The sequence below is a fragment of the Gallinula chloropus genome (assembly GCF_964237585.1).
Source record: "Gallinula chloropus genome assembly, chromosome: 1".
Taxonomy (NCBI): Eukaryota; Metazoa; Chordata; class Aves; order Gruiformes; family Rallidae; genus Gallinula; species Gallinula chloropus.
Window position 1 is genome coordinate 90896610 of NC_140085.1, and position 23764 is coordinate 90920373.

The following is a 23764-nucleotide window of genomic DNA, read 5'->3' on the forward strand; positions in this document are numbered from 1 at the left end:
AACGCTTAAGACAGGCACATGAGGTTGACAGCAGCAGCTTTCCTGCTGCTCCTCCTGTTTCCTTCAGAAAGCAACTATGACAAGGTACACAAGAGCTCCCTTGGTAGCATTAAACTACGAGGCTTCTGGAATTAGGAGGTATATTGATGACAGAACATCTGACTTCCAGATTCACTTGGTGTTGCCTTCTTTTCAAGCCATTGAGGAATCAGGTTTGGCAGACATGAGAAGATATATAGGAAAGGCTACCTCCTTACTCCAGCACAGGGAGGAAAATGCCTCACCAAGTTGTTTGAAGTTTTCCTGTATTCCTCCCCAGGTATTCTTCTCAATTACAGACTTGACAAGGCCCCAGGGCTGTTTTTTGTACTTCACTTCTGCAGAAACCCTAATAAAGAAGAATACAAGAGTGAAAGAGGGCTCTTCTAGGTGGCACAGTGATGGCAAGAATCTCGTATCAGAAGCAGACCTCTAGCTTACATCCATGATCTGAAACACCAACTGGAACTGCCTGGGCTTTCCACCTGGGCAGCACTTACACCGAAGCAAGGCGAGAGACAGACAGCAGCAAAGGCAGCATATCCAGCTAAAGCCTCGGGAGACCCAAGTGTTCAAATTATGGGAAGCATTTTGAAGTCTCTTTCTTCAGACTCAGACTAGCAGAGAATTTCTCTCCTTTGAAGTGTTCTCACTTTGACATACATTTAAAATAGGACTTCAGTCTTCCGGATCCAAGTCCTACTTGTTACTCTGTATGTGTACATATGATATGTGGCATGGGCACGGCAATGGCAGCAGGTGAGGTTCATTATCACCACTCATGCACCAAGAGCTCAGATCCCACCCTGAGTAGACAGAAATTAAACTATCTTTCTGTGAGCACGACAGAGGGAAAGTGACATTCCTGCCCTGCGTCCCCCAGGTCAGGCTAATCAATAATGCTTCCAGAATAGAAATGGAATAGTCCATCAGAAGGCTCCTTCTAACCACTGAATGAGTCCCAAAGCTCTTCACGAAGGACAAAAGGATGGCCTGCAATTTTAAGTCAGGAACACTGACTGTCCTAGAATAGACAACATTTTCAAATAATCACCCAAATCAATGTGAGCCCACTGTATTCCCAGTCTAGCAAAACAGCATCTTTCAAATAGAGTTTCTGAGCTGAGTTTAAGCACAGCACAATAAAGCCAGCTGTAACACCACCCTGTACCTCCTGTTCTGTACATGCGTGCCCTGTGCATCATATTGACATCCAGGTTTCTGCTCTTACCCTAAGGTTGCCACATGCCTCAGATAAAACAAAACACAGCCCACAAAGAGGAAGAATGACTCACTCAAAAATCTTCCAGAACAGATGTTCAACGACCTTTCTTCCCTTCTCCTCTCAGTAGAGAGGCAGTCTTTGGCACTTTTATAGCCTGAGATAAGCCAGAATAAAATCCAGGCTTGCTTACCTTTCCTGGGTACTGATTAAGTTAGAGATAAAAGGTCTTGCTAAAAGACAGCACAAGAAACTTCCCAGGGATTGCACAGTCAGAAAGTCACAAAATGCACTGAATGCAGAACCTGATCACTTCAGGCACTTTCAACAAATGGGAGAGGAAAGGGAAGTGCATTTTGAGACACCCCCCCTACTGAAGTGGAGTTTAATAATGAAGTACATTCCATCCTCCCTGCACCTTCCTGCAAACCATCCTCCTCTGCAGGCCCTTAGCAAGAATATCTGAGAGATGCCACTGTAAAAGATCTCCGGTAGTTCCAATTTATCCCACTCACACAGCTGCACTCAAAAATGCAAGGCTGGTCAGAACCCAGCTCAGACTTGGAGATGAGTTCTGTACCTTGTAAAGTCAACACAGGAGTTTGTTTCTCACTGAATTAATGAGATAAAAATACAGCACGCACATTACAAGAGAAAAGCCTAGTTTATTTTTCATAAGAGATCTCCAATTTCAGAAGAAACTGACCTTCTCCATGCTGCTGGTAAGATGTTTTGATAAGCACACTTCATCAACCTGTAACACACATGCCCTGGCTTCCCCCCTCCCCATGTGCACCACTCCACCTCACCGTAATCGACACTTGTGGCTGGATGTGCGGCTGATGCAGTATCTGTTCACAGTGTAGAAGTAGTCATGGTAGGGGACATCGTGGGTCAGTACCTCAGCATCCACCTGGTAAGACTGACCTTTCTGGCTCTGCTTATGCAGGATCTACCATAAAAGAAAATAAAAATAAGAAGGTATATTCATTATTTTGTTTTTCTTTTGGCCCGAATTTGTTAGCCTAGATGAACTAACTCCCAAGTGAACTCCAAGTAAAGAGAAAGCCTGAACAAGCACAATAAAACACAGTTTAAAATTACAGATGAAAGAAGATGCCTTCTGCTGGAGCCAACATAGGCAGCAGCAGTATCTCCCCACTCCCATTTAAAGTACCAGATGCAAGGCTGGCCGCTGACTCTTGACCATAGCTCTCAAGACTGACCTACAAGACCTTTCCCAAAAGAGAATTAGAGTGGTTGAGACTGGAAGGCACTTCTGGTGGTCATCTTGTCCAAGAACCCTGCTCAAGGAAGGCCACCCAGACCTGGTTGCCCAGGACCACGTCCAGATGGCTTTCCAGTATCTCCAAGGAAGGAGACGCCACAACCTCTATGGACAACCTGTCCAGTGCTCAATCACCCTCACAGTAAAAAAAGTCTTTCCTGATGTTCAGAGGGAATCTGTGTTTTAGTTTGTGCCCATCTCCTCTGGTCCTATCACTGGGCACCACTGAAAGGTGTGGCCTTTGGTGGTGAAGGCATGGCTTGGTCTTCTCCACAACCTCCCTTGAGGTACTGTAAGACTATAAAGATTCCCCGAGCTTTGTCTTCTCTGGGCTAAACAGTCCCTGCTCTCAGTTGTTTCCCAGGAGATGCTCCAGTCCTTCATCCTAGCTGCTTTCACTGAACAAGGAAGAGTTGAGTTTTGTACTGGGGAGTCCAGAAGTAACACTGAAAGCATTTTACTGCGTGTTTTCACCCTCCAAATCACAAGAGAAGTTAACACTTCTCCAGATTGTGGTAGAAGCTTACAGCCACATGTAAGGGTAGAAAGCCTCTGATTTCATCAGCGTTTGCTCTCTACCAGTGGGATGGGCAGCAAGCTGCCCCCAGAGATGATACATTTCAAGTGCAGATCCACACTCAGCTAACAGAACTCTTATCTGTGGCCAGATCTCTGACAGAAGGGCTGACCTCTCCCTTGCTTTAAAGTACAAACACACAGAGAAGTGGTACCTGCTTTTCAGTTGCAGTCGTGAACTTCCCACACAGTGGATTGTTAATCGTTACAGTGTATGTCAGAGTCCTCAGCTGATTGCCACTGGAGTCTCTATTCCAAGGGGTTGATACAGCATCTAGATGAGGAATCACACAAAATCTCACATGCAGATTGCCTAAAAGGCATTATCTCTACCCTTTTGTATCTTAACAGTTAAGGATAGTCGTGGAGAGAGAGACAAAAAACTGATTCCAAATGGTTGTGTTTTTTATGGGAAAAGGCAAAACTGTAGGTCACTGATGAATGAAGGTGAAGGCACTAAGCTGAACTTGAGTCTCCTGGAAGAGACTTGAGGAACAGCAAACAATTAAGTAAATAAAAGTAATTTCCAATCTGCTTAGAAGTTGAATAGATTCACTTAGCATTATCAAAAGCTTTTGCCACTTTGCCTTCCAAGCTGACACTGAATAAATATTACCCCTTTTTGACTTAATTTTCTGTTCGTATGATCTCAATGAATAAAATTTACTCATCCAGAAAATTAAAGCCCGTGAGTATCGTTTAGGAGGATGCAGTGATTCTGCCTGCATGCCAGCTGTACACATTTCACTATTGCTGGGACACAATGTAATCAGAAATACCCCACAGAACGCACCGACTGAACAACCTACCCAAAATTCAGGCATGAAGGTGTAGTTTTGTGGTACACTAAAATGGTGGGGGTTTTATACTGAACATGACTAATCTACAGAAACAACAGGCTAGCTTCAAATACCCTCTCTCATAGTAGAGCTTTAGAGCCTCAACAAACTTAAAATTCAACTTAACCCTATTTAACATTTATCAGAGGTTGAAATTTTCAGGAGGGTTTACAATGCAGACAGAAGGGAGAGTATATTACCTACTATACTCCTGGAATTGAGAAACCTCTGCATGAAGTGAGAATTGGTGAAAAGGATTTCAAACATCTTGTCTGCAGTGATGTGGAAAACTCTGTTTATAAAAAGTCTCCCATAGAGATCATTCTCAGTCACCGTCTCCTTCACTGCTAAGGAAAGGCAGAAAGATAATGTTACAAAAGAGCAGAAGCTTTATAATATACTAAGCTTTATTACAGATCAAATTCTTCCCAAGCTTGCATCAGCATTTGTATCTCGCTCTCTGAAACCTCATAATGATAGCAGCACATGGTTTGGTGGGTAGGTTATCTTCGGGAGCAAAGTCCAGAGTTGCTTTCCTACACTCACCCCCCACCACTGTTCATTTTCTCAGTACAAACAGAAATTGATAAATCAACATTACAAGGTCCCACCCCTTTAATTTTGCCTTTGGTGTTCTACTAATCCTACCAGAAAACATTGGAGGAAGACAAAAAGTTAGGATAACCTTCCTTAATATGTGTGTCTGTTGTACAAAGGGCACACACACTGCAAGTAGGACAGTAACCAGATTGGTTTTCTTTTTCCTTGATACAAGCAGAACTCTCAGACCAGCCACATCTGCAACACTGATCGTGTCCACAGCCTACAAGACAGGTAGAGACCCCCTCTAAGGGAGAGGTGGAGACTCCCAAACAGTTCCTCAAACTGTTTTTTTTCCCCACACCTATTTGTAAGAGGAATACCCTGCCCCATTTTGCAGTCCTGAGAAGTGTACCAAGATGCTTAATCGGTGTCCTCAACCTCAAAAAAGCCCACCACCAAACGCCTCTGTGGCATTCTGTGGCTGCAGCACTGATCCTTGCTATTTCTGCTTCTTGTTGGTTGCTAGCATGACTCAGCTTTGTGGTTGTCTCAGCCACTCTTGCAAGAGATAAGGGACAGAATTATAATCCTGGAGGGCAAGCAGTTTCCTATGCCAACCTCAGCTCAATCTGCTTATGCTTTAGAAGCAAGTCCATCTTAAGATATAATTACAAAAAGAACCCCAAACAGCCACCCCCTCCCCGCATCACTAAAATGAAAGACAAAGCCTGAAAGCAAATCTTGAAGAGCAAGACAGAAGTCAGGATGCCTAACCTTTCCACTGACACAAACAAGCACTCACAGCTAGCAAAGGTCAGTGCCAGCCAGCAGTGCAAAGGTAGCTTGAATATCAAGCTATAGTTCACGAGCTGCCTATAGGCTAAGGTTACAGCACTTAAAAAATTACTGCTTGGTAGCAGTCAGTATTGATAAATGCAAATGCAGCAACTAAACACCACGACAGTCCCCAACGAAATCCAATTCTGACTCCAAGCAGACTTCTGCTCTAATGCTGCTTCTGGGCTGCTAAAGGTCACTGCTGAACATATGCCCCCCAAAAAAAATTCTCTTTGACCTAGTCAGGCTTCAATGCAGAACCCCAAAAGAAGCCCAAGTGCCATATTTTTTGTGATGCAGAGGAAATGGAATTTCTTCCTACATCATATTCTGCCTGTGCAATTCTAAGTCTATACAATTGCAAGGTAGGACAGAAAGCAAACCCTTGTTTTAAGAAGCCTATTTAACGAGCCAATGTGCAACCACTACATGCTGGTATACAGATTCTGCTGTGCTGAAGCAGGCTGTGAGAAGCCAGAAAAGTCAGCCTGGGTTTTCAGCTTGTGTTCATTGCCATTGCCTCTCACTGTTGAGCCCAATTCCAGCAAAATGGAGTCCCAACCTAAGTTTGGCCTCTACTAATAAGACTTCAACATAATAGACCTCTCCTTTCAGAGTGCACTCCTCACTTCCTCTTTTTCCTCTTACAGACAGGAAGCTTCAGACACTGACGTTGACATCTCCTTTGCCTACTGAGCATCAGCCAACACACAGAGTCAAACACCAGGTAATTCAAGCCTTGTTACACAGGCTGAGTCTTATTCAGCTGGATCTTGACACATCCAAGGGATCTGCTACTGACTAAAACAATATATACAAAGGCCCAGACATGTGACCAAATCACCATGCATCTGATAAGCTCTGACAGCTATTTGTGTGTGTCTTAGCAAATACAAGATAATGCGAATTACCTTTGCCCCAGTGAGGCTTAGCTAAAGGATGCAAATTTAGGACAGCTACTATGTTTCTGCTGATGTGGGGTAATTCAGTAAGCCACAGCGACTTATGATATGCTCAGACCCGCACGTTATTACCTTACGCTGTAGACCTTGCCATGGGGGTATTTTACTCTTCAAGTGTGACACCTATTCTCCCTCTCCTGAGTCTTAAGCAAGAGCATCCACAGGTCTATACAAAATTTCCTAGTCAATTTGGCTACTCTATTTCTATCTAGTCATGTGTCTAACAAGGAACAGTCAATGAAGTGACAAGTGCATGAGTATCCATTGAGGAAGATGTTTTTACTTGCAACCCCCCTCAGCTCTTGGAACAAACAAAACCACATTAAAAATCTGCCCTATCACACAAAATCATATTTTCAGAAAGCCCAATCCGAAATGGGGCTGATGCACCAGGCCCCTCAGCTGATTCAGATGCCAGGATTCAAACAGCTGTGCTCCAGAAAAGCCTGGAACTCTGTCAGACAATAGGTCTGGAAGGTGAGCATAGGGATGCTGCTGTGAGTTCCACTTCTGCAGGAGCAAGTCACTGCAGACACAGAGAGCTTGACAAGCTTCAGGTCACTCCCATCTGGGCTTCTCAGAGTTTGTCTGTAGAAATCCTAGATGAAGCAGTGAGCAGAAACAGCAGCACAGCACTTTCAATTTGAATAGAATAGAAAGTTTTAATCACTTGACTCTGCTACAAATGAATATGCATGTTTGTCTACTGTTTTCTTTTGCTTAACTCACACAGGTCAACCTACTTGCCTTTTATTTATCTCAATACCAGAGCAGCATCAAGCATTTTATACTGCATTGGCTTAGAAATACTCTTTATGGAAAAAATGTTTCATGCAGGTATCTAGATACCAATCTAACTCCTTAACTTTTAATGCTGTTCTAACTCCTCAACAGTATGCAATTATCAACCTCTCTCTTAGCCTGAATACATTTATAGATGAGTTGGAGCTACTGTCTGATAAAAGAACATGAGATTATGCTGACTTCAGGTTAAGATCCCTAGGGACACTAAAATCCAGAACCAAACATTTTACCTAGAGTGACCTGGTTCAGCACGAAGACAGCAAGTCTGTTCCCTCCCCCACTACTGCCTCTCACTTCCGTAATAAGGTCATTTTCATCACTACAAGGCAAGCTGTGAAATACAGTTTGTATATAAAACCACTATGCACCAGCAACTGCAGAGGTTTGAAAACATCTGCAGCACAAGACACAGAAAACTGGAGGGGGGGTAAAGGAGGGAGGAAAAGCGTTCTTAAAATTCCTATTAACAACCAACAGCTCAAAGCTGAACACACACCAGAAGCAAATTAAGAAAGATGAACCAATAAGAGCAGAGGCTATCAAACAAATTAAGATGACAGCTGAGTTTTCACTCCACAGAGTTGGGGGAGGATCAGAAGACAAAAAAATGACATAGGTAAATCTTGGCACTACTGAATATTTCTATGGCACTGGTGATGGGGAAAACTGTACACTGTATGAAGAATATATGGGTAGGAGCCCTTAACCAGACACACTTGAAATCCATTCCTAGAGTGAACGAGTTCCAGGTGCCATCTATTTAAAGACTGTATCAGTAATATTGACCATTATCAGAGAGCTTTCTCTATTTTCAAAGAGTACTAATTAATACTGTGACAATACTAGCTTTTGTCCATTTACAAGAGGAAAAAAAACACCCCAAAACCAGACTGCAGCCTTTTGACTTTAGATAACTCAAACACATATCCTCCAACCCCCAAAGCAACAGAGTATTGATAAGAAAATACATGCCTTCATTACTTTGATTTAAATGCCAACGAGATAATTGGGCTACGCTTCCTTACATACATTGCATATCCAAACTTTCATCATCTTGGGGAAAACGCAAACAGAAAGAATAAAGTAAGAGTCTGTCAAGTCATGCAAGGAGATCAGGAATTTATGACAACCCCATACATGTTAAAGCTTTTTAACAGAAAAGGCTGTTTTCCAATTTCCTGCTTCCCCCCTTCCTCCTTTGAAGTGTTTTATGCTGCTGAACATTGTCATTGCACATTAAAAACCCCAGATACAAAAGAGCCATTTGAGGCAATTCAGAATCTCCTGGCTCTATTTTAGAAATAGATATTCTGTGCTTGAACTGAAATTTGTTTTCTGAACTTTAGAAACAAGACTGCAGATATTAATTTTTAGCTTAGCCAAAAGTTTGTCATGGCTGGAAGTTTATACTCCAAACAAAAGCACCAAGATGCAGGTCAACAAGCCAGTGGTGTACCGTGTGATGCAAACCCCCCCATCCCCCAGTAAGCAATGTGAGAATTTCTTAGGGCAAGGGAACGAGTGTTGCTAAGGCTCTGGCATTCCAGCTTTGAGTGACAGTTGGACCTGGAGTTGGAGAACAGTAGCCCTGAGCTTGCCCCTCACCTTATTTGCCAGGACACCTCCATGGGCAGCCTGAGTAGGAGCCAGAGGACACAAGAGAGATTAATCACAAGGGTCAACCTCTGCCATGTGGGAAAGTAGTTTCATTTGCATGAAGAAATTTACCTTGTAAGAGTATAGGGTAACTGCAATAGAAGACAGACAGAAAAACAGAAGAAAAAAATTCTAAGCATGAAGAAGTGAATGTGAGAGAAAAGATTAATGTTGTGAGACTAGAAAATCCTGCTCTGAATAAAAAGAGACTAGTCTTGGGGGAGGGAGGAGAAGTAAGTGAAACAGCATGAAGTCAGTTCTCTTAAAGAGACATCTCCCATTAAATATGTTCTGTTTACTCAGCATCAGAAACATGGGGATGACAGGGGGTATTTACTGCTGTCCTTGAGGCAAAGAGCAGCATCAAAGACAACAGAACTATGGCCATTCAGTTTCACTGGAGACCTGTGCCATAAAAAAACCCACAATATCAAAACAGAAGAAGCCACAAGAAAGCCACAAGACATCTAGAACACCTGAAAGCCAAAACTTTCTGCTGGTCTAAGAGTTCCACCTGCAATGGAGTAAACAATCTGTGAAGCTTAAGTGCGTAGGAGTATGGCATACACAGCAGCCTGTTCAAGTAAGCATATTCATACAAATTATACAACCTGACACGGTACCAAGCTGAATCTGAACTAAAGCAAAGGCAGCAGCAGTGTGGGTGAGCAAAAGAAAAGTTAGTTGAATATAAAGTATATCCTCAGGCAACAACGACTTTTGAAAGCTCTCCTGGACCCCTCAGTGATCCCACCGACATAGTGACACCTACAAGCAGCTTCAGTTGCTAACTCCAAAAAGATGAGGTGTAAAGTTTCCCAGCCCAGATTAAAAACTAGTTTCAGTTGACTGTGCTGTCTGTCCCATTCCTGCCAACAGGACAGGGAAGCTCTCTCTTCACATATGGAAGAAATATTCAGCTGCTACTGAGGACACTGCTACTGTGAAGAACTTCTGTCCTCCATTTGCACACCACCATGCAACTCTGGAACCAATCCAGGTTGTACACACCTCATTTTGAAGGCATTTACAGGGTCCAAGATTGAGATAGATCTAACAGAACATCCACCACAACTTCAGTGAGCTGTCTGAGCAGCTACAGCCCACTGGCACAGAAAAGTCAGTAAAAAGCTCATCTTATGAGAGCAAGAACTTGCTCAGACACTACTGTGGGACCACAGAACAAACACCCACAGAACCCAGCACAAGTCTCACTGCCATCCAGCCTGGGTAGAAGGCATGCTCCAGCCTTATTCTCACCCCAGGAGACAGCACAAACACTCCTACCAAAACCACCATGAGACATACAGCCATGTTTCTCTCTCCTACAGTGAGGAGAGGAAAGGAAGCACGTCACAGCCAGCTTACAATCTCTACACTATTTTGTAGAGATCCGTTTCTCCTCATCTTGTACTGGGTAATGAGGTATGCATTGTGAGGATGGTATATCAGGATCCATTAAGATATTAACTCTGTTGGCACACAACGTATAAGCTGCTCCAAGACATGTGTTAAGGTTTTTCAGATTCAGAATATGCATAGTATATTCCTGAAAGCTGGGAAACCGCCTTGCCTGCACTTTCAGCAAGTTCCTCCCTTTACTCCATCAGTAACATTTAAGCCCATATGCCTTAAAGTAAAAGTGTAAAGAAGGGGGCGGTGGAGAAGGTGAGAGAATCTCTCAAACTGGAGAAGAGTCTGAAATGTTTCTCCTCAGTTCCCAAGGTATGAAAACAAAGGGAAGAGAAGTACTTGAAATACCTGTGAGAACACAGAAAGTGAACAAGCACCACCACACTGCCAATAAACTTTCTTAAAGTTTAAGCAGTTAGCAACTGTTTGCCCACAAAGAAGAAAAAGCAAATCTACAATTTGTTTTCATTCTGAAGACCCCCAACAACCACTTTTTTCCTCCCCAGAAACTAAGATACAATGGTGGGGGTTTTGCTGTAATTCTGTGAAGCAAGTGAGCAAACAAGTTTAAGATCAGATTGTTCTCTAACTTGCTCCACTAGTGAGATGGAATACCAGAGTCAGGTTGTCTTACAGATCCCAACCATTATGAGATTTACCTTCTTCACTATCTGAGGCACTGCTCTTCTCCGGAAGATTTTCATTCTCATTCAGGTCCAAGGACTTCTCAAAAGACCTGCTCCTGACTAGCTTAACAGATTTTCTTTCTGGAGATGGAAGAGGGCTCTTCTTCATTTGCTTCTCACTTGGGGACTCCTCCACCTGAAACAACCAAGAGAGAATGACCAGACACATCAGTAATCAAAGCCTATAAAAAAAAAGAAAGACACTAGAAAGTTACTTTCAAGGAAGAAACCCACATAAAGGAAGCCACAAGTTCTATCTGCTCAATTACCACCCAGTGAAGCACTAGTTTCTCTCTTGCTCCCTACCCCAGCCAACCTCCTCCCTCTTTATATCAAACTTTCACTTTACCCTGGTTAACAAGGGACAGACTTACTCATCTGTACTTTCATACCTAAAGCTGCCTCAAAAGGGACAGTGACTCCCCATTCAGGTCTTTGCACCCACCTGCATGGTTTAGTCTCCTTCCCTGCATCAATGCTAGTATTTATAAATCCATTAACTTAGACTATTTACTTTATAGATCAGATTTTTCCTGCCTGTTTAGAAAAGGATCCAACAGTCCTGGGGAGAAGCACAATGAAATAGGCAGGATTTCCCTTTTTCAGTAAGCCTTGATGATTCCAATTATATATCTGAACAGTGATCTTATTTTATAGGGCTCTACTACTATTTGACAAAAAAAGTTTTTAAAATACTGCTGCCTAGAGCCATCCTACCTATAAAAACTTACTTCTCAGAAACAAACCAGTGGATTGTCATTTACCATCTCCAATGTATATGCAGGACATACCCCAAAACATCAGTCACTGACTCAACAATGCAGCTCTTGACACTAAACCTTAGTAAATGGCTGCTAAGCTCACATGCCACTGAAAACTTCAAGGAATAATTTCTAGTGAGACTGTGTGCATAAGGTTTGTACACCCCAAAAGGCCACCAGAAAGGCTTAGCTACTAGCTACAAAACAGCTTTCATTCTAAACATCTCCTCAAAGCTCCAGTGAAACAGCTGGGATCAACAGTACTCCACCCCCCCACGTGCAGTAGAGCACAGACCATAATAAATAACATCAGGCCTCCTCAACTGAGTAGTTCCAATCCATCTGCAATGCCATCATCCCTAAAGATTATTCAGCACTTGCTCAAAACCCAAGAGCATCCTCTCCTTGAATAGTCATCATGTACTTCCTGTACTACTTGGCTTTTTTCAAAACAAAGACCATCTACTTTTTTGTGCAACTGAGGGCCATTAGCAGAAGGTGGGTGGCTGGAAAATAAGAGACAGGCATGAATCTGACTGCAGAATTAGCAGGCAAAAATACTCCCTCAAGGTCAAAGGAGGGAACACTGCATCAGAAAAGCAGACCAGTTAACAAAAGGAGCTACCATGCCTGAATCTGTACTCGGTCACAGAATGAGAACGAAGACAGAACCAGTACTTCCACACCGAAATACTCCATCCATACAGATGGGAGTCAGAAAGGAGCAGGTTGTGGTTAAGCAGTCTCAATGTTGACAGAGATGTAGCCCAAACACAAGGAACCCTCATAGCATTTTGATGAAGATTAGGGATCTGGTGAACAGGTGGAAGTCCCACCAACAGCATAAAAGCAGCCCCCACTATGCCATGGGCAGAGTGTGAAAATTAGGCTCAAGTTCAAAGCCTAGAGCAATAGCTTCTAAAAAAAAAATCCTTTGTGATGTCAGGGAAGAGGAGATTCATGCTGAGGCTTTTGGAGTAACTGATTAACTCAAACAGTTTTCCTGCCTGCCCCACCCCATCACCGCCCTCTCCCCCTCACCACCAAGGGTAACGTCAACTGGAATTAAAGACGTACAATTTCTTCCTTACGTACATTTGTAACCAAAGCTCTGTGCAAAGGCTTTTCAGGTTTGGTTTTTGGTTGGGGTTTTAACTGAATAGCAGGCTCCACGACTGGAAGGCTCTAAGGTCTCACTACAAGGGCTGGAGGGAAGAAGATGGTCGATTCATATAGGCAAAAAGGTAGTTCCCACCTTGTGATGGTCACTGCACTTGAGAAGCACAAGTGCCCTGACTGGTGTTACACACAGGCTTTCTTTCATCAACCACAGCCAGCTACCATCAATATTTTTTCCAAGAGAGGCCAAGTACCATTTCAGATCTCCCTCTGAAGAGAGCTTTGGGACTTACTTTGCCTAATCAGAGCAGCAAAGAGGAGGTTAAGCCTGTTTCTCTCCAGTCTTGGAAAGGTGATTAAATGTGTTGCGCCATCAGTGCCACGGTTTTTGCCAAATACATTTTTAAGCGCTACTGTCTCCTCCTATTGCCCCTGTGCTCCACATGCTGTAATCCTGGGGTGCTGGAGAGTGTGTTGACATTCCTGAGAAGTGCCAAGTGACACATACAGCTCAATACAATTATGTATTTCAGTTGCACTGAAACAGTAAAGCTGAACAGTTTAGCTACATGCATATTATCAGGACTGTGCTTTTAGACTATAACTACAGGATTTTTAAAAAGCAGTTTATTCGAGGGAGAATCCTAGCGGATACAGACCAAATCCCTTGGCAGTGCTGCTTACCAACATGCCCCATTAGATTTAGCACCTGCAAGAGACATCTCTGGGTGTGACACCCAGTAGGCAAACAAAACGCTTCTTTTCCAGGCAGAGCAATTATTTTTAAATGGCTTGATGTTGTGCAAATAAAGCTTTACAAGTCCAAACCAAGGCTGCCTGGGTAGTATCCTAAAGAGCCCAAATTCCAGCAGCACCCACAAGCCTGCCTTACAGCTCTCCAAAGATCTTTTTTATACTGTTAGGATTTCCATGAGGGACACCCATCAGCCGATTAACTAAAGCTTTTAACATTGGACAAACACCAATATTGTTTGCTGGGGTAGGAGTCTCTAGCCATTAACTTGGACTTCAGCAGAAGTATTTAAAGCCTGCTTAACCTCCTGATCAGTTTTAGCAAGTGACAAAAGCCAGAGGATTTATATGGTAATAGGCTTTTTACTACAAGTTCTCCTTTCTTCCCTCTCCAAATTTTCCAAAGCAGAAACATCCGTTAGATACCCAACTCCTGTGCAGTTTATAAAAAATGTTTTTAGCTCTCTATTTGCTTCTCCAAGATCTTTCCCTCAGGTTATCTATTAAGAGAAGAGGTCCATAACCTTTTAGGACTATAACTACACACAGGAGTCCCAGTGAACATGTGAGATGCTGCACAGACACCTCAGATACCCGTACTAATGAGCTTGCCCTCCCAAGCAGCCAACTGCATTCACAAATTCATACTTCATGAGTGAAACACCCATGCTTGTTCAATTTTATTACTCCAAGGTATTAAGTAGGAAAAAAGTTACTACATCAAGGGTGCTTTTCCCACCCTTCCTTCTGAAACACTGCCACAAACTTAAATAAAAAAGATGTTTCATATATTCACAACAGCAGACTAACTTTGCAGGCAAGGATAACACAGCATAACTACCTTCTAGTAAACCTAATTTATAGGAAAGGGAGAAGATGAGGCGTTTGGGTTTTGGTTTTTTTTTTTTTTTAACATCAAGCAGTGCAAGCAAGAAGCATTGGAAGTAAACAAAAGCAATACTTTAGTAAAGCACTTGCACAACAATGCACATGGTCCCTAGGAAGGTGGATACAATAGTTTGGTTGTGGTTTTGTGGTGGGGGTTGTTTGCTTGTTTGTGTTTGTGGTTTTTTGGTGTGGTTTGTTTTGGTTTTAAAATCGAAACTAGGACCAAGACATAAACCTCAGCATTCCTACCAGGTCATGCAGCGAATCCATGAGAAAACAATGCTGCAACTCACACCAACAATATTATCTTATGCAGAAGTTTGGTCACTTCCAAATTCAACAAATATTCCTGAAACCTGAAGATATTAATATCAAATTTCTGATGTGAAAGCCTCCTAGGCTAGTACGAATTCTCACAAGCTTCTTTAGAAGTGGTAATACCCATGCATCCTATGCTTACAGATACACCAAGTTAAGCACATATGCTTGTCAGCCACAGAGAACAAGAGAGGCTGTGTCAGCACTTACTCCAGGCAACGTGTGTCTATTGAGCGACGACTCTTCCGTTTGAAGTGTGGGTTCCCGAACTACACCAATCATTTTTGTTAGTTTTTCATCCCTTTCTCCAGAATCATCACAAATGCTGGATCTGTCCAAAGCAAAAAATGAAGACATCATTGGAGATATAAGTGCTGAAAAGTCTGAGAAAACATCGCATGTGATTTTTGCATTCAAACCATGGCTGCTCAGTTAATATTAAAAAATACCAACTGATTCTTCCTACATCCAGCACATCAATCTTGGGCAATTTTCTTCACCCAGACACCTTTCAGATAGATTCAGCTTCTTACCATAAGGTGGGTAAAAACAAGCACTGATGAATGAGAGAAAGTCAGTGGTGTGGTAAAAGAGCAGACAGAGAAGTTAGAAAAGGTTTTGGGAAAAAAATGTTTTAAGAAAGCTTGGGACATATTTTTTCCTGCATCCCTTACTTCAGAATTGCCATGCAGTGTGTATTTACTGGGGGGGGGGGGGGGGGGGGGGAACCCAAAACACTAAAACCCAGGAAATATTTAATGGGACATATCTTTTGAAACTTGCAGTGGACTTAAGACTTCTTTTTCTAACCAGCATACTCAAAGTAACTCAGAACTGAAGAGAGTCATAGATCACATCATTCAGTTTTGCAGAGCCATACTTACATACTGACACAAAAACTACACCCCATTATTAGACTGACACTGGTAGTTCATAAATTAGTTCACATTTGTTCCAAGAAATCAAGGCAAGCATTCAAAGAAATAATCCATATAGTTAAGATTATTCTAGTTTCCTTGTTCAAACTGAGCACACAAAAATAAGCTAAGACCTCAGACATCAGGGAGCAAAGCAAAGCATGTGTTTCGTTCTCCATCGAGGGGAGGAAAAGTGTCTGAACATCGTATATAGCTCCACTCCATTCAACTTTTCCATATTGTTGAAGGGCATACAAATCCTGACTAGACAGAATTATGAGAAAAGGTTGCTATTTAAGCCTTCCTGTTGATGTGCCCAAGCAGATCCCAGGAGAATAAGGTCATCCCATCTCCTTCCTCTAATTGCTCCTACTATTTTAGCCAACAAACACAATTGAGGTTTAATGCATGCTCAGTTCCTTCTACCCTTTTACTACAGGCTTAACCTTCCCTGTAAGGCTACAGCAGCACTTTGAAAAAGCAATTTTTAAGAAAGAAGATGCTACTTCTCCCTGACTATTTCAATAAACGTTGCAGCCTTCTCCTTACCGTGACTGTCCGTTGTCCTCAGATGACGAGTGGAAGCTCTCCATCTCCTCACTGTTCAGGCCCAGCTCAGAGCCATAGCTCTGGTGCACCAGCTGCCAGAATTCCTGCTTGGTCAGCCGCTGAAAGAAAGCGAGCTGGTCAAGAACTCTGGTATGGGACAGTAAGGCACAGGAGGGAAAACAGCAAGAAGTTTGAATTACGCCACAGCCTTTAACCTCAATTCTGACAAGGACTGAAAGCATTTCGGTATTAGATTTCAAGATTGGATTTCAGCATTTTGGGGAACTGTACTCCTGTCTACTACATATTTCCAACCCACTGCTGTTCAATCAATAACACTAGACACAAGAAAAACTTATTTCAAGAAGAAACACGTTGTGATCATTACTTGCTTCTTCACACATCACCAGTGTTTTCACAGAGATCTTCAAGGTAGCACCTGCTTGAATTTCACTCAATATGGCACAGCACCAGTAACAAGTAGACAACCAGGGACTCCCTCTTTGTTCTAGGACAAACTGCTTAATAGATACCTGCCTGTTTCCTCAGGATGCTCTGAGCACTTTACAAACAGCGAGAGGCTAGCATTTCACTCACTACAGACAGTGGTGTCTAGGGTCAGCCAACTGTCCACTCTGCTAAGGTGGGACAGGAGATCCTCACTTTCGAGTGACACAAGAGCCACCTTGACAAAAAATTAGTTGGCTTTGCTGAGTAACACTGTCACCTTGACTCATCACTAGCTAATCTTCCTCTATAGTATCTCCTCCCTGCCCCATGAATTCTGACTATTGGGATATATCTACATTCTCTCAGATCATCAGGAAAGTCAGGAAGTGAAAGGAGTATGGCAGTCATACCAGCAATGTAAGCAACTAGTTTCAAAGTCCACTTCAGCTGTAAAGGGCTTAAACAAACAAACAAAAAAACCCCACCATAAAAACAAAAAGAAAGGACATAAGGTTCTGGGATTTTAGAGAGCTCAGAGAGCAACACTAGCAATCTTAAAGAAGAGACACCGCACTGGAAAATGTGCCTCAGCCACAATCCATATTGATCAAGGGAACAGAACCGTGCTAATGAGGCAGTAACACAAGTACTGCTTACTATTTGCATGAAATGATCACATTAAATACCTATGCATTATTTAAAGGGCTTATAAAAGATCCTCTCCACCTCCCTGCTCCACCTGCGGAGTGTTATACTACCCGCAATTTTAGACAGACATAAAAAAGCTGACCCACAGCCGGAATGTAAACACACGCCCATACGCACCTTCGGCGCTCCCTCCCGGGGCTGCCGGCACCCACCCACCCACCTGCTCGCTGCCCGTCCCGCCCGGAGGGTGCCCGTCGCCCCGCACCGCCACAAACCTGGCGCTTCCCGCTGCGCGACGCCCCGCCGGGCAGCGCCGCTCCCGGGACAGCCCCGGCCTCGCCGGGTGCCTCCGCCCGGGCCGCCGCGCTCCCACTTCCTGCCGTGCGGCGGGGCCCGCCCGGGGCCGCTCCCCAGCCCGCCCGGCGGCTCCTTCCCCGGCGGGAGGAGGGAGCGGGACAATCGCGGGCATCGCCGCGGCGCCTGTCACCGCCGGCAGGACGGCCTCGGGCGTCCCTCTGCCCCCTCGATGCGGGACCTCCGCGCTGCATCGCGAAGGGGAGCCTTCCCCTCGCCCCCCGAACCTGGGGGAGAGAAACCCGGCCCGGTTCGGGACAGGGCTGGTCTCCACCGCTCTGGAAGAGGGCTTTTCCCTCGGGTGTTTTCCAACACAACAAGGTTTCAGGCTCCCCAGAAAGCGGCTGGCACGAGCATCCTATTGGTAGAGATCAGTTTCAAGGCATTTAATCCCACCGAGGACGAGGTAAACACTAACACACAAAAACACACAGAGACATAAAGCGAGAGTCGTGACACCTAACGCCGGGCTCCCTCCCTCCCTCTGCCGTGGGGGTTTGTTCCAGGAAGCCCTGCAGCGCTAAAGACACATGCATCAGCGTACAGCTGCCTTGCTTTCCCCTGGGACCCTGTCTTTTGGAGCAATAACGCCCTAACCATAACCACAAACAGCTACTTTACAGCCCTTCTCAGTAGGTGGCTAACAACAGGGGCAGGCATTCTACAATTTCAAAATATGACTGAGGTGTACCTTTAGACAGCACATCTTTCAACGAGAAATTAAAAGAAAAAAATAAGAGAAAAAAAAAGGACAAAGCCCCTTTGACTTCTGCTGCCCAATATTGCCAGTGCCTTTACTTCCAGTCAGAAGAAATTAACTAGGAAATAGCTAATTCCCCTAATTGAATTCGCTAGCATATTCTGCACCAGTCTGGGGGGCAAGCCAGGCTGCTGCCCTTGGACAGAGCGCTCAGTGGTTTGAAGCAAGCAGAGAAACTTTCAGCTGTGCATTTCAGGAATCTATAAAGCTGCTTCCTGAGGTTTCGTGAAGTCGATGTTACCAATTTTTGCTTCTAAAACAGGATTCTTGCACTCTGCTCAATTATTCTTAGCTCAGCGAGACACAGCAAGTTGTTAATGGTCACAGCCCAAGATCAAACCAGGCTTGCTTTATTGTATCAGAAAGGATTAGTTCTGAAGGCAAAGGAGGGCAAAAATTTTCTGGGTCAGACTTCTGCTTCTGAGAGGATGGTTTGAGAAGCTCTGAAGCTTGAAAAGCCAAGTCTAAACATGAATTGCTTTGCCCTGTTCCTTTAAGCAGGTTTTTTTCTCAGTTCTCTTTGTATACAGAAACAAAGGCTACAAAGAGCAGCTAGGACACCTTTTTGTCTTTTTAACAGGGAGCATAAAACATCAATACTTTGTTTCATGCTAGACAAAGTGGTGGTGTGACACAAGCAATACCACAGAATAACACCCACAGAAGGGAAGCCTGATTTTTACCCCCTGCAGACAGATGCAGAAATAAGACAGTCCATACTAGTTTACTCCAGAGACAACCCACCCACCACACTCCCACCAGGCAATTTTAGATGTGAAATTCTGTCTGATTGATTGTTTGCTTGTCTGATTAGCTGAAAAAAAAAACAAACCCAGCAAACTCCCCCTTCTAACTGCCCAAACATAAAGGTCAGGATCAACCCAAGCCCCCTCTGATCTCTAAACCAATTCTTGCTGCACACAAAGGTGCAAGCTGAACCTTCCCTGTGAAGCTGCAGGGAAGGCAGTACTGCTGTCCTGGTAGATGTTTGCCATGCACAGCCCAGCTCTGGTCCATTCTCACACCTCTAGCCTTACCTGCTACGCCTCTGGAGACACACACAAATCTCTACCCAGCAAAGTAGGAGAAGAACAATAGGAAAATAAATCCAACGCTAAGGAAGAGGACTCATGGGAATTGAGACCGATTAAGTTAAGATCTTGTTCCATGAGAAATAAGGAGCGCTGTGTTTGCTTGGGATTTGAATGACCTGCCTAATTAGATTTTAATTTGTTCCTTCTCCCTTCAACTAGAAGGATATTTGACACCCATAAACTTTAGGAAAATAAAGCACAAGTATAAACAGCATTGTTCTTCCTGTCAATAGCAGCCATCAGGAACCTTGCTTTACCGATCTAGAAAGCCTGCTGCAAAACAGGAATTTTAGCTGATTTTATAAACTGATGTATTATTGAAAGCCTCAGTGGATATGGAAGCAGCTATCTGGTTTATCAGGACCGGTGTCATGTCTCTTCCAGACCTACATTAATGACTCCTTATTTTCCATGATGCTTCCTTCCCCTTTGACCAGGAGCATTTAAAAAAAAAAAAAACAATGGCAAGATAAAGGCTTAAGAGACTCACTCAGCACATTTTGCAGTAGGAAGGGGGAGAAGGGGAAGTTTTCCTTGAAAGGAAAGTCTAAACATGGACATCTAAAAAGAATGTCTAAAAAACGACAGAACCACCATTAGGAGAAGGTACCCACTGATTCCCAGCGCTACCAGAGTTAGAGGGCACCAAACGCACAGTACAGTACTCTGAGCAACATCTGAGGGAGCAGCTTTGAGTTAGAGAGTTACAACTCAGCTAAGGGGACCAGGAGTCCTACTAGAACAGCAACACAAAATTGGGGGGGGGGGGGGAGCACCTCGATGGCCAAAGTAAGCTTCAGTGCAGAACAGTATGTAACTGTTACCTGGTTTTCTTCTGAAGTGACTTGCATTGTGTAAGAAAGGCAGACTTTAGAAAAGACTACCTGTTGAACTGCCTAGGACATGTGATACTGAAGTACAAGGCAGAACGGCCACAAGATGGAGATCTGGGCAAGGGCATGCTGACCCTACCAAGAAGCTCTGCAGGTGGTGAAAGCTTAGGGTGTATCAGGTAAAGCAGACACGTCACTCCTCAGGGGTAAGACCCTGTAACATGAAATCTCTGCCCTGGAAGCACCGAAGAGGGCAGAGCCAGTGACTGAAAACTACCTCTGCACAAGCGTGATTCGAAGCAACTGCAATTCTACTCCTCTGGATCCAAATCTGCAAATCGGGGATTACCCACCATCAGGTGGCGCACACCAGCACCCTGAGAGCTGCATTCAAAGTACTGCTTCTGGGGACTTCAGGACTTTATTTCATAGTTTTTAACAGTTGGAGGTCATCTCCAGGCCTAAGGTAGCTAAATATTTTAAAGTCTATGGACAATTTAGTTACTTGAAGAGAAAATATTAAAGGCAGCTCCTCTTAGAGTTGGTTCCAAAGTGAGATTTGGGGGTTTGTAACAAGCCTAATCAATTCTGATGGGATCCCTTTGATCACTGTAGACCAGAAGCACCAGGCTTCACATAATGAAAGCACCGCATGCCATGACAAGCCTCAGACATTTGAGAGCTTTCCAAGGTATGCTGTCCCTGCAACAGGTGACAAGAAAGCAGCCAGACTGCTGGGATGCAGCAAGGGCTTTCTCTTAGGAACAAGTCAGTGGACAGCTGTCATTGTAGCGGAGTCAGTGGACCCAGATCTAGTAACTCCAATTTCTACTTTCACTTCCTCAGTATCACTCAATCTAGTTTGATTAAGCAGTAAAGAATTATAAAAGGCTGACAGGTGACTCAAAACACTTCTAGCAATGAATCAGATGTCACTACTACATTGCAGAAATCAGGAGTTCAACCTAACAGAAATCCCATTTCAGTAAGGAGCTTCAAACACGCCACCTCCATTCATTTCATCTCATATGCAGTCCATGGCTTCTACTTTCTGATCTACTCTCTAATTACTGCTCTGAAGTGAAAAATTGTTCTAGATTTGCTCATTTCAGTGGCAAAAAGTAGAAACTCATGGGAAAAAACCCTAATATTGATCAGCACAAAGCTGGTTACCTCTGTTTCAGCCCCATGGATAGGTTTGTATACCTGAATACCCATACATTCACTCTCTAGCACCACAAACTAAGTTAATTACCATTCCCGACAAACTTTGCCTAACAAAAGAAAACAAAGTTATTACAATTGCACATTCCAGTCAAAAGATAACATAGTACATTCTGGGTTTTGCAGTGCTACTAGTGGATTCAAGGCAAGATGGTTGCGATGCCATAAGTTAAGTAGTATTTTATATGAGGGATAAGTGATTTGCAGAAAGCATTTGTTTTGCCTTAATTAGCACTTTATTTTCAGCTTTTGTTTGACAAAAGAGTGCCTCTGGTCTGCCTTAAAATTCATTTAATAAAAATCCTCCACGCACTATATGTAAGCAGGAGAACAGCTTCAAGCCTTCAGGGACCATTATAATGCAGAGTTATATATGGGTATTTCAGTGTTCAATTGCAACTGTGTTGAAATATTTAAACAATGAGCACCATAAACAGGAAGGAATTGGTTTACAGAAGTTGCATTACTTACAGTGATGTTCTGCAAAAGTGTGGGTACATTTTTAGAAAGAAGATTAGCTTAAGTGTTCACAAATTACAATATAAATCAAGCTAACTAGCAGAAGTTGCCAAAATACACTTCCATATCATACAGCCTGCCTTTGCTGCATTTATTCAAGGTCAGGGGAGTTGTAACGAGTTGCTTGACAAAGGTTCAGCTAACTTATCTCAGAAGGTGACTTTTGGCTCTTTCCCTTAAAAAGAAAAAGGCTTTCCCTGAAAAAGCCTCTTGTCTTTATCACAAATCAGCTGTAAGAAAGTGTGGAGCAAGCGCCTGCCAATTTAATAATATCTGCCTGAGCTGGTAGCAAAGCGAAGGAGAAGAATGGAGAGACAAAATGCTCCATCAAGAGCAAAGCTGTAGATTGCAGCATCAGAAGGAAGAGATGGGAAGTTTATCTGGGATCTACAGTACAGGGAGTCAGAGAACATCACATTAGATTGGTATCAGAAAGAGCTCGTTTCTACAGGAAAGTCTCCTATCCTCCAAAGACATCTGCTTACACTAGAAAAAGATGATTTTGTTCCTTAGGCAGAGGTACCAGCATTTACAGGCTTACCTTATCCAGCAACACATTCTGCCACAAGCGGAAGATACTGAGATAGCTTCTGTCTCGTGCACTGAACGACGTGAAGAAAAACTGCAGAAAAAAAAAAAAAACAGGGTGCAAAAAGCTCACTTTCAGGTATTTAAGAAACCCAGAACATCCCCCTAGATCTTGAATATCCTGGAGTTTTCAGCAATGGTATGTTTCTCTCGCATTCAAACCTGGGCTCACATTTTCTCACATTCCACACATTTTACCATTTTTAATAAGAAAGAGTTAGTTCCCCAACATTCCCATAGTATAGCTCTTCTGGGGACCCATATGCAATCATTTGTACCTTTGGTGTAAAGGTACTAACTACACAGTTAAATCTTTCCCCCACTTCCAAACAGGAGGTAGAACAAATCAGAGATGCATGTGCTTATTTGTTTTACTAATCTTTTCACATGAGAAGATGTGAAATTGAATTAATTAAAATAGGAGACTGAATTAGATGCATCATTTGCAGTATTAATGGTTTTCCTATTTGAAATCTTGTTTAGCTAAGATAGAGGTTTGTCTTCCTTGATGATAAAAATTTAATTTTTTTTTAAAATTTAATTTTTAATTAACTGAGGAATAGCCAAATAGGAGGAATCACGGTTCATTCACTGAGAACAGCTCCAAATTCACCAGGGAAAACTATTCTCTGAATCCAGACAAGAATTATAATTTTCAAGGCATTAAGGGAAGTATCATAAAGTGTGTTGCACAGAAGCATTCTTCATCATGCTTTTCATTTTCTCCAAATACACACCCAAAAGCTACACTTCCCAGAATATGAATTTCCATGTTCTATGGGTAGGTTTCTCTGTGCCTTGAAACCTATATCACAGCCCTTTTGGTTTCAGCAATTTTCTTCCAGGGGCACTTTAAATCCACTCAGATTGTAAAAATACCAAAATTCAAGGATGCCTATTCTGAATTCATACCCTGAGCTCTTAGTTTTCACATGGCTTTCCTTTGAGAATCACCAGGACAAAAAAACTTCCCTACTTTCTGGTTACTGTACCAACACTAGTCTGCAGTCAAAAAAAAGTTGACTTACCAAGTCACTATGCACAGGGACCAAAACATCAAGTCTGTCTTCTAATTCAAGTTACATTTAAAGATTTGACTTGGAAGTTACTTATGCACGTTGAAA

General features: G+C 43.1%; 1 protein-coding gene across 1 annotated transcript in view; it reads right to left on the reverse strand.

Annotated features, from left to right (window-relative positions):
• Positions 1-23764, reverse strand: part of GRAMD1C (GRAM domain containing 1C) — a gene marked incomplete at its 5' end in the record, with an annotated part of 53410 nt that overhangs the window by 5488 nt on the left and 24158 nt on the right. Inside the window, 8 exon segments of the mRNA XM_084263104.1 lie at positions 285-388; positions 2071-2213; positions 3281-3399; positions 4165-4311; positions 10839-11001; positions 14915-15035; positions 16171-16289; positions 22594-22674. Of these exon segments, the coding sequence (XP_084119230.1) occupies positions 285-388; positions 2071-2213; positions 3281-3399; positions 4165-4311; positions 10839-11001; positions 14915-15035; positions 16171-16289; positions 22594-22674 (997 nt within the window).